This window comes from Cynocephalus volans, chromosome 5 (genome assembly GCF_027409185.1).
Source record: "Cynocephalus volans isolate mCynVol1 chromosome 5, mCynVol1.pri, whole genome shotgun sequence".
NCBI classification, from domain to species: domain Eukaryota; kingdom Metazoa; phylum Chordata; class Mammalia; order Dermoptera; family Cynocephalidae; genus Cynocephalus; species Cynocephalus volans.
The window spans coordinates 68,180,913-68,193,238 of NC_084464.1; the positions used below are offsets into that span (position 1 = coordinate 68,180,913).

Consider the following 12,326-nt stretch of genomic DNA (forward strand, 5'->3'; position numbering starts at 1 on the left):
CTCTCCAGGTTCTACTTGAGACAAAGGTCTTCTCTGCATTCCAAATCTATCTGAGGCTTTTATTGGATAATTGACATGGAGTATAGAAATCATATTCAAGGCGACACTAATATTTTAAATATTGCTGCCCCTTGAGCTTTCTTCTTAGCCTAGACAACCTTCATCCTGTAGATGTGTGGAGGCAGGTGGATGGGAGTTTTCTAAATCTACTGTTCAGAACATAAACTTTATGTCCAAAGTCCACCAGGCTTATGTTACTCAAAATGCAGAGTTTTGAAATCCCCTTTCTTGCAAATCATTGTTGTTTTGATTTCTTTTTTGGAGGCTGACCAGTGCTGGAATCTGAACCCTTTATCTTGGTGTTGCAACACTGTGCTCTAACTAACTGAATAACCAGCCAGTCCTGCAAATCCTTGTTTTTGACCTTTAAGAACAATGTTCTCTTTTCTTACTCAGCACTGGTGTTTCTGTTGTAATAACCCTGCTGTGAGTTAATGCATGCAGTGATCTAGTCTGAATGGTGACAGAGCCATAGGGTTATAAAACCACCACAACAATCAAATAATTACAATGAACAAAAACTGTATGATTAATATATCAAAATAGTAACAACCTACAGCTTTTCTTTCATTGCTTTACCAGATCAAGCCTACTGTTTGAAAAGGATGAAGATGAAGCAACAGGATATCAGGATTAGAGATTCTTTCTCTCCTTGCTTTATAAATAGAGAAATATTTTAAATAGTCAAATCAAATATGAAATGTTTATTGATAAACGAAATTTCAGAATTTCACTCTGTAACTTTTGATGTTTGTTTCTGCAGATAAAGGGACTTTAGTTATAGCACATACGATATTAAATAATCATTTTAACAGTTTGAATTTTAGAAAAGTTATCTCAGATAAAGAGGTTAGTAATTATAAAATCGACTAAATGTGAGGTTTACATTGGTTCCTGAGGATAGCTCTTCACTTGAAACTCACCGTGGCTTCCTCTCAGTTTTCCTATAAAATCTAAACAATTCAACACTGCACTTAGTGACAACAGGGACCTGATTTGAACCTGTCTTTCAAGGCTTTGCTTCTGCTCAGTGCCTTCACAGAGGGGCCCTCAAGGCTCACTGACCTTCTGCTTTCCTCTCAAATGCTTCTTGAACTTTCCCAACCCCACCAGCTGAGACAGCCTATTCCCTTCACCAGTAGGGGCTCCCTCTACAGGGATGAGTGAGCCACTCCTCTCATTCCAGTCATTTTCATTCCAGGCAGGGCTCCCCCAGTCTCTGTCCCTCCACTAGTCATGAGGAATGTTCAGGCTCCCTAGGCCTCTCCCATGGCACTTCTCTAAGGCTAACCTGGATTATGGATATTAATGTAGTAAAAGAAGGACAAGATCCAGAAGGAGAAACTTGGGTTTTTTAATTCTGTTTCAAACATCGTGCAGGGTCATTTAAATTCTCTGAGCGTCAGGTCAGCCTGTGGATTTCATAATTCTCCTTGCACTTTTTCCAGCCTGAGGTTTGTTAGCTAAGGTTTTCAACTCCTTGTATACAGATTGTACTCAGTAATCATTTGCTAAATCAAATAAAATGGCAGACGAGAAACAAAAAGTTTACTGATTAACCCATTGGGATAAACAGGGAAAATAATGGTAATGTTGAACTATTTTATTTGACTTTTATTGGCAGGGGTAAGAGAGGGGTTGGTCATGGGAACCCTTTTCCTTCTCTTCATCTTAACCAACGATTATTAAGTTCCTTCTCTTATATCTACAGAGCAAAAGCTTTAATACCCTTTCTTTGTACAATTAAGGAGCAAAGAAAATGGCTGAAGATTAACTACTAATTCACGTTTCATTTGACAAGATTCTGAATAAACTCAGAAAGCTTTGCCAGGTAAATACCAAATCAGATCACTTTATTTCAAAGAAGATGAAAATAACTCGGCTCCTTGACAATCTAAGCCTTTTCACTGTTTCAACATATGGCATTTGGTGTTTTAGCTCCCTGCTACAGCTTCGTGTTATATCATGCTTTCACACTGCTGAAGATTATCTATTTCAAAGAAGACAAAAGATAGGCTTACCTCCATCTTTCTTATCCCATCACATCTGCTATTCAATTATGTGTTCTTTGCTTGTGGGTACCTGAAATAGTGAGAAAGAATAGAAAAAGAAAATTAAATATATCTCAACAGCATTTTGTGAAAGGCAAATATTTACAATTTTAATTGATGACAGACAACACACTTCATAAAACTATTAGCATGCAACTCCAGCTGCAAAAACTGAACAGCAATATGTCTAAGCTGGTTAGCAGCAAAAAAGTAAACCAATCACATCGACAAAAAGCCACCATAAACAAAAAAACTGTATTTAAAAGATTAAAAGTTTTGGCATTCATCCCTACCATCAAGTCTTTCACTTTCTTTTTTGCATCAAAATTTAGCTTACGTTTGATGTTAGCAAGAGTTGCATTACTATTATTGTTAATTTTAGTTCTGTTTATTACCTTGAGGGTTATATATTGTAAAATAATTTTGGTGCCTCTAGTTAATGTTAATTAGTTGTTTTAATAACCTATAGACCTATTTGTTATGTTTTTGTAGGTTTACTTTTTTAACTATCAGGAACTTAATAACTGAGAATATTTAACATTACTGTTGCATAGGCAAAATTACAGAGTTACTATTAGTGTTACCTGTTTAACGTTTAGTCATCCTTTGAGTCCTGCGACATATTTCCTTAATAATCATCAGCCATCAAGTCTGATAGTCTCAAAAGAAATATCAGCCCTCTAAACTGCCTTCAAGGGCGGTGATATTTAGCACTGAAAATTACAAATAAAGTTTTTGAGGTTGAATAGCAACAACTGGCCAGTGACACTAATGATTTGTTTGTCAAAACAAATTGTTATAAACTACGCAAATGAAGTCCACGCACTCCTTTGAGTGAAAACAATAAAGTGAATCTACGCAATGCTTACATGTTGAATGGGATATTTAATGTGCGGGGAAACTCAAAGGTTGAAGAACTAGGCATTTAGACAGTGGTAAGTGGTAATCTTACCTCTTTATACTCCATTACTCTTTCTCACGAGAGACATGCTAATGCAAACAAGTCAATCAGAATTTGTGTTTAGCAAGATAAAGCTTAGAGGATAGTTTAAAATCCATTTATTAGTCTAAATCCATTTTTTTCCATTAACATGTTGTACATTAGTGTTTACTAACCATGATTCATGTAACAGTTTAGTTTGTTAACTTTTAAATTATTTAACAACCATAAGTTATTAATACATTTTTAAGTATTACACAAATATCTTAAAACAGGCTTGGGTTCATTTTTGTAATTTTTAAATAGAAAACATTTTAGGCATGTCTTGAAGAAGAAATAAAGCAGGCATTTAAAGCTAGAAAACAAGTAATTCCAAATTTAGTTTTTACAAAAGTTTTCAGCTTTATTGACAAATTATGGCAAACATATTTGACAAATTGTGGTTTCCTATTTAGAGAAGCTTACACATGGAACTTTATGTGTTTTTTTTTCTTTTTTAACAAATAACAGGTTAAAACACTGAACAAATTCAGTTAGCTACATACATATGGTAGCTGCTTATTTTCAACTCCATTAAAACAGCATTTAAAATTAAATTTACAAACTTAATATCGAACATCTTCATCTAACTAACAGATATTAAAAGACAGGTTAAAACATCTTATCTACAACTTTATTATCAGCTAGTTCAAAAATCATATTACAATCTTTTAGCAACCCTAAACAAAGTTTCTGCTAGTTGGTTTGGACTCAAAATCTGTTAACAGATTCATGCTCTTTCTTAAAAAAAAGAAAGAAAAAAGAAAAAGAAAAGAAAAGATTACACACAACAATGAAAAACAACCAAGAGATTATCATCCTACTGAATGATTTATAGACTAGGCTTGCCAATGTCATTTTCAGTCTGTTTTGTAAAATAATACTAGTGTCAATGTCACGCCAACAGTATAGAGGGAAATACAAGAAATATATGGGAGTAATTATGAGCAATTATCCCTAGAATAGAAAAAAACAAACAAACAGAAAGACTATTACTTGTCTTGTTGCTGTTTATGTGGAGACCACAGGCTATGAATTGTCTTTGAGGTGAGGTCACAGGTGAGAAGGACCTTCAATATCTACCATAGGGATGCTCCCTGTATCCCCCTCTGGCTGACCTTGGCGGGGGTGCCTTCAAGCTGGAGCGGGTTGTGGCCCATTCTTCTGGTGCTATGAACAAGAGAAAGACAGTAGCACACACATGACTTCACAGTCATCAAAAACAGTCACGTAGGACACAATAGAAGGTCAGGAAAAAGAGAATTAAAAATCTCAACACTAAAAGCTAAAGCCTTACACTACTTTTTCCACATGGTGAGATGATCTAGAAAGAGAGAGAGAGAGAGAGAGAGAGAGAGTGTGTGTGTGTGTGTGTGTGTGTGTGTGTGTGTGTATGTATACACATATATATGTATGCAGCCACTTGGAATTAAACTTTCAGGGTAATTTTCCAAGAGGAGAAAGTTAGATCTTGGATGACTGCAGATTTATCATGAGTTAGATTTCAATGCCACAAAATAGAGGAGTATCAGTGTAAACCACTCCTCATTTAATCCTTTTATACAGAATGCTAAAAAAGTTGAATACAATAAATCACTGGTTATTAGCCCTTGATTAACTTGAGAATCACCTGGGAATCTTAAACAAACAAGCAAAATGGAAAATAACTAATGCCTGTTTTCTGTCCCCCAAACCAACTGATTAGAAAACTCTGTGGAGTAGGACATAGGGTTTTTTTTTTTTTTTTTTTTAAACCAAATGCTACCCAGATGATTCTTATGTGGTCCAGGGTTGAGATCACTATGAAAAACTGCACTAGACAACATTAGTGAGAGAGAAGCACGATACAACGTAGGGAACATTTTAAGCAGCAAAACCAGTAAAGAAGAAAACAAAACTTCTCATATCACTTTTTCTAAATAAACAACATGGAAAATAAAGAGGTGTTAGTACACTACGAAAACTCCACATTTACCTGTTAATCAGATTTCCATTAGCCTCAATGTTTTGGAACCTAGCCAAAAAATAAGAAACAAGCAACCAAGCTTTTGAGTACTGTGGAAAATGGCTATTGTAATGTCTATGTCCCCAGAAAAGAAATGTAGTCCTCCTTCAAAGGAGCTTAATATTGGGTTTACGGTAACAATTTATGTGATTTCAGAAAGTAGGTTATCTGGGTCTTTCAATTGAATTAAGTTCTTCACAGAGAGCAGATTTCATGCATGTCTGTGGTGAAAGGAGGTGTGGCCATAGGGAAATAAATTACTAGAAAGAGACATACTGATGCTGATAGCTGATTTAAAAGGTGGCAGTAATGGAAATACCGATTAGAGAATCACTGCAGACCGAGGGCAACTGATGTCGGGCATTTGCTCCTGGATAGTTCAAGTGCTCCTAGGAATTAGTTCATCAAGATTACACAAAAAGAATAAGAAAAATTTAAATTGTATTCACTACAATATAAAGCAAGTGAAAACCTTCTACAATGTAGCAAAACAATAAAAACTTAATAATGTTGGAAAAAATAGCACTTAAATGGATAAATATTAGTTTCCTTAGGATATCCTTCATCAGAACGTCATTATTACAAATAATATCTGATGATAAGTGAACAACTATATGTCTTTTACTGTTTAAGGAACATGCTTATGTTTATTTCAGTACATGATATGATATAAAATAGGAAAAACTAAATAAATATGAGAAATGCTATTATTACTCAGAATACAGGTTTATACAGATCAGGAGTTGGAAGCTATGGCCTGTGAGCCAAATTTGGCCAGCAGCCTGTTTTTGTAAATAAAGTTTTACTGGAACATAGGCATGCTTATTTATTTGCATATTGTATATGGCTGCTTTCATGTTATAAAGGCAGAGTAATTGTGACAGAGTACACTGTATGCAAAGCCAAAAATATTAATACTCTGGGATTTTGCAGAAAAGTTTAGACCTCTGCTGTAGAACCTGTCATTTTTGATGGGAGAATGTGGATGGTGGTTTTTCTGATGAGATCTTTTTGAGGTCAGGAATTTACTCTCCAAACTGCCTGAATTTCTCAACATAGACATTTTGGAGAATAATTCCATGTTTTTACTTGATTGAAATGAATTAAAACTGTCTTTGATGTACTAGAAAGGAAAACAGACTTAGCTTGTAAGCTTGAAAGTGTCTTCTCAACCTTATGAAAAATGAATGTTTATAGTCAATGTTCTTGACTGTGGAAGGTAAAATTTATCCCAATTTATTATTGTTCTTAACCAAAGAAATGTACCACTCTTTGCTCCAATTGTTCTAGAGTATTAGAATTCCTCCCTAGGTTCTACTCTATGGGATTTAAAGGTTTGAGATATTATGAAGACCCATTTTTGAAGATCCCTTGTATAGACTTAAGTTTTCCCAGGAAATAGAAGTCCTAGGTCCGTTTTCAAATTCTGAACATTCCTGGTAAATGTTCCTGCAAAATAGCTGAACAAGCAGGAGCAGAGTGACAGAAATACCTGCCACATTCACCCCCAAATTTTTCAGGATTTTAAACTGGCATAATCCTGGGGACTTGCCACACAGGACCTAGGTGTTTAATAAGAGCTCACTGACCTGGGTTTAGCTGACTTTGTCTAAAGCCCTAAAGCAGCTAATCGATAAACTAAAACTCATTTCCTAATTCTAGGCCAACATTAGAATAGGAGGTGTCACTGTTCACTGTTGTACCCCTAGCACCTGGAAAAAATGCATTACCTAGTAAGGGTTGATTGTAATGAAAGATTGCAGTAATGAAAGATTGCAGGAATGAAAGGTTGAATGATTGAACAAATGTGGGAACTATGAGGCAGAAAGAACTTCCAGTGACAACCTAACAGTATCAACTGAGCTGAAGAAATATGACATTAATTTAAAAATCTGTATAACCAGAAATTTGCTCTAGAGTTAAAGTCAGACTTCTTACTCCAAAGGGGTTAGTTAGCTAAGTGCCAAAAGGATTTCACTACTAAATTCAATGAAACATTCATAGTGGAGTCCCACTACAAAAAAGTGCAAAAACAGTATGTTTCATTACACAAAAATGTGCTCTTTTATAATTCTGTTTGTATGTGAGTTAATACTATGTTCTTTCTGCCCTGCTCAAGGCTAGGAAAATGGGAAATACTTAGTTTAAAATAACTGTAACTAGCAAGATAAATAGGAAGCCAAAATGAAATCCTACTCAGGCAAAAGTGAGTTTTAGATTTTCCAAAATTCCTCACCATTAGCAGAGGAAATCAAGAATTTATTTCACTTAATTCAGATCTCAGTTCCATTGCTTATGTGTTCTTAACAACAACAGTGAATTGAGATTAGGAAAAGTATTATTTGTACCAAATTTCCTTCATCTATATTTTTCCTAATATCAAAATGTTTACATATAGTCAATACAAACCAGTTTCTCTCGGTGAAATTGTGTTCTCTGGATTGGGCCCAGAGAGCACTGACTCAATGAATGTTTCTCCAGTGTCACCACATAGTGTGTCATTGAACTTTATATGGCTAGTCAATATCCTCATCACTCACTGCGATATTTAGGCTCCTGGATTTCTTTATTGCAAGTATTAGAGACAGTAGTAATTCTTAGGAATCCAAAGGGGTTCTAATATGAGCCTACCATGGAAACTTGATCATGGAAAAGACCCAAACTTCAGAAGAGACAGATCATTATAAGGACACTTATGGTGGGGTTTCTCTGAAACATGATGTTATAAGGGCCCAGGAATGGACTTAGAATTTAGGTCTTTCTCTGGGATTCTACTACTTAGGGCTTCCTACAAATTATGAAGTCCTGGCCAATTTTTTCTAGTCCCAAGGTGTGGCCTTGGATGTCACTTTAAAAAACCATCACAGACAATGAAAATTAGAAATTTCTTTGCCCTTTTGGAAAATGTCCTTTTGGAAATAAGATGCTCTCAATCTCAGGATTATCGTCATATGAGAAGCACTAGCTAGAGGATGAATGTGAATTGAGAAAATAACAAATTACTCCTCAGAGAAGGTGCTAAATAACTATCTGCAAAGTTGAAATCACTGGAATGAGTTACAGAATTGTGCGTCTGGAAATAGCAAATCAGGATATGAGAAATAGAGCTTAAGTGACTTGATAAAATTGCTATCATTTCTTGGCTTCCCAATTCATATTTTAAGGTACCATATAGTATATAAAACATGAAATAAGTTCATATTTATTATATGAATACTAAAGTATCATTAAATAATTTTTTCTTTTTTTCTTCCTTTATTGTAGATCTCCTATATGACAGTCACTGCATATGAGGACAGTTTAAGTAGTCTTAAGGAGATCATAGGAGAAAACTAACATGAAATTTAACAGATTGGAACACAATCATAATTGATATTTTAAGAAAATGTTGGGGAAAGCACAGAGGAGGAAGCTGCTAACTTTTATCATTCAGTTGAGCTTGGATTGAACTCTTAACATTTAATCATCTCATAGAAGGGGATTTCTGAGCAAATATGGTCAGTAAGAACAACACAGGTGCTATTTAACCTTCTAAGAGAATTCACTTTGTTTAAAGTCTTTCCTGTATTAATTATTTTGTATCATCTGGTCTTGTTTCTAAACTGGATTCTAAGATCTATGAGAGGAGAGACTTTCTATAGTGGTAGACACGTAGCAAGAGCACCATAAATATTTGTAAGCTACATATAAATAAATGATACAACTACATAAGGAAAGAAATTTTAAAATCAATTATGCAGAAAAAGTAAAACAAAACTATTCAAAAAGTCACTGTTACAATTAGGTTGTCACGTTGCATATGTTTAAAATATATCAATATTTCTTTTAAAAGTTACTCTATCTTTGCTTTTGTTTTCATTAACTCAGACTGATGTTTTTTACCCTGTGAGTCAAGTTTTACAGAATGCCTGGAGTTCATCTCTATTACATGCTAATAAGAATCACTGAGAAACATTTTACTTTGACAGAGGAGTGTAAATTACCCAGGTAACTCTTTGCGCATTAAATGTTACTCCAGTATCTTCAAAAGCTTATGCATCTCAAATACTGTGCTCTCAGCAAAATCAGATCTATTGAGTGGTGTGCATTTCTCAGTGTGCTCTCATTTCTGCAGTGGCACCAGATACTTTGGGGAGCATTCAGAGTGGAAAAGAAAAATCTGAATGATTTTTAAAGTTGCAAAACTGTGTTTTCTGATGTTTCAGAGATGCTTAAATAACCATTGAGCTTGTCTGGAAAATCATGCAGCATAGGAACAAGGTGCCAATTGAGAAAAAGTCAGCATTATTTAAGTACCTGGAAAGTAAATTTTAATGTTTATCTTTCAGGAAGTGGGTTTAAAACGCCATCTTCAGGGTAAATTAATTCTAGGATACCATGGAGATTATGGAGGGTACAGCCATCATGTTCACACTTTGCTGATCCTAGATAGCTATTTGTTTCTATTTCTGAAACCTGAAAAAGAATCTCAAAAGAACGTTTTTTAAACCCCCAACAACAAAAGAGAGCAGGTCATGCTATTTATTTCTGGTACGCTATAGCTCAATATGCAAAAACCACAACTAAAGTAGGAAACCTAAGTTAACCTCTATTATTACAAACTGTTAGTGTGTTTGGTTTGCAAATCTTATAAGAGCATTACAACATGGTTGATTAAAATTCAGCCTGGCTCTGAGCCACTTAGTCTTTTGGTCTTGGTTAAGTTTCTGATCTCTCTAAGGAATATCATTCTATTTAAGAGCACCTTTCAAATGTATACTTACAGGTTGTCTGAAGGCTATTTATTCTCGAAGAGAGTAGGTTAGGTTAGATATTTGGCTGATGTTGTAACTCATTATAATAATAACATCCATTTTATTTATTTATTTAATTTTTAATCAACACCCTATTAAAAAAAATGAAGAAACTCACGATATCACACCTTCTAAGGGCCAAGAACAGTGCTAAGCATATTATGCATATTATTAGCAAATACTCACAACTTTTCTACAAAAGTTAAGATTGCCTTTCTTTTAAAGAAGAGGAAACTATAGCTCAGAAAGTTTAACTGTTGGGAAGGTGCAGAATTTTTCTGTAGCTGTCATTTCTCCACCCTTTGCTTCTGAAAGAAGTTCCTGACTTCTGGTATCTTTTCCTCTACTTTTTTTGCCTAGACAACATGACAACTTATTTTACTCCTTTCAGATTACATAATAATTAGTGATTCCAACAACAATTAACTGGATAAATGAGTGAGATTATAGTTTTAACTTTTTAACAAAAATGTGGGCTGCTTCAGCTGAATTTCTTAAGGTGCAAATCTAGGTGTTCATTCATACAAAGGGGAAAGCAGGGTCATCTGCTCTGCTTTGAACATTTAAAAATATTAATGGAATTTTGGAACTGAATAGTCAACCATTTCATCAACACAATTTGTATTCCCACTACTTGTAATTGCAGAGTTTGTTGTTTCAAGATGCAGAGGATAACGTGATAGTACTGAAGGAGAAATATGGATGATCAGCATGTTTTCACAGATGAGCATAGCGAATTACGCTCCGAGAAGAAGGATTGTTAACTTTTAGTTCACCATCAGTTATGCTCTCAGAAAACTCAGTCAGCTACTGGGAAGCATATGCAGCTTTTATCACTTTTTCAAACTTTTAATTAGATATTCTCTGTTAGGAAAAAAGTATCGCTTGGGATAATCTATTTAGAGAGTAACAAAGGGCTGGCCCTTTCTAAGTGCTCAGTTCTCAACTCTACAATGTTATGCTATATATGGCAGGCAGTTGGTAATTTGTTGAATAAATTAGTTGTATTTTAATATTTTACATTTTCATTTTGAACGCACAGAAGAGGCCACAGGCTTCCTCAGACGTGTCCCTTCACTTTGAATGGTAGTCCCAGAAGTTTTGTAGACAGGTCTGTATTTGAATTCTGGTTCCACCTCTGTCTTGTTGAAAGACTCCTTGGGCAATCCTAGGGTCATTAATCTTAACTTTTCTCTATTTTTATACTCACCCTTGCTTCCTATGCCCAAATTTACTCTGTGTAATTTCCTAATTTCCACGTCATAACCTGGTTTCACAATTTTATCTTCTGTGCCTAAGCTTGGCTGGCTTGAATTACTGCTATTTCTGATTGTGAGCTCCAGAAAGGTAAAAACTTCAGGCTGCACCAAGAACAGCATTAGGTAGGTTAGTTTGTGACAGGTGATTTCTACAAGCTTCTTTGTTCCCAGGAGAGCCACTATGATATGGAATGTTAGAAAGAATCGCTATAATTCAAACCCATTGGTGGTGGTGTTTTAAAATCCTCTACTCTGTTTTCGCCCCTGTCCCATACATTTTATACATTATCATATTTAATTATAAGTTAATTTGATCGATACCATTTCATTTCTAATTACCATCCATTAATGACTGACAAATTACATATGCAGTTAAAATTTAAACTTACATTTTATTCTTGATTCTGCTTTCTATTATCTTGCAGCTATAGAAAAATACAGGCCAGTGATTCTGGATATTTTAAAATAAGTATATTTCTATATTCCTGCTTTGGAGTTAAGATCTCATCAGAGTAAGAAAGAGACAAAAAAGCCACCTGGAGAAAGGATTTCCAAAATGATAGGTACAGAAAAAAAATGGTGAATGATAATTGGACGTAATGTGGAAGTTTGTCTGACTGGAATCTAAAAAATACTTTCATTATTGAAAAGAAAATCCTGAATCAATCAAAAGCCTGCATTTTTTAGCCATAGACTTTCTGAAATGTACATAAGGACTTTATAATATGAGAAATAATAGAAGAGAGAATAAAAACGGTGACAAAGTAATATGTTATAATTCTCTTCTCAGAGAATTCCAGTAATTCTTTAATTCATTAAAGAAGGTAAGCTTCGTAACATAGCTTCACAGACAAAGAGATTAAATTCGTAGTTACCTGATTGTCTCATTCCCCCTACATTTCTATACCTGAGAACAGAATTTAGTCCAGTGTGTATTCTTAGACCAATGCTTCGTTATGGCAGTTAGAAAAAACAAGGCCTTAAGCTAGGCAAAATGTTAACTTTGCTGTATGACCTGGTCCACACATTGATGTGTGAGGAGGGTAACGTGGCCAGAAGATGTTGGAAGCTTCATGTTTGTGACCCTCCCAGACTTTGCCCTTACCCTATGTGTCTCTCCCTTTGGCTGGCTCTGATTTGTACCCTTTTGTTATAATAAAACTGTAATTGTAAGTGTAG

At 34.8% G+C, this 12,326-nt stretch overlaps 1 protein-coding gene across 1 annotated transcript in view; it reads right to left on the reverse strand.

The window, feature by feature from the left end:
* Positions 1-4,162: 4,162 nt before the first annotated feature.
* Positions 4,163-12,326, reverse strand: part of KHDRBS2 (KH RNA binding domain containing, signal transduction associated 2) — a 556,728-nt gene continuing 548,564 nt past the window's right edge. The window contains exon 9 of the mRNA XM_063097985.1: positions 4,163-4,260. Coding sequence (XP_062954055.1) covers positions 4,163-4,260 — 98 coding nt within the window. The remainder of the gene's footprint in view (positions 4,261-12,326) is intronic.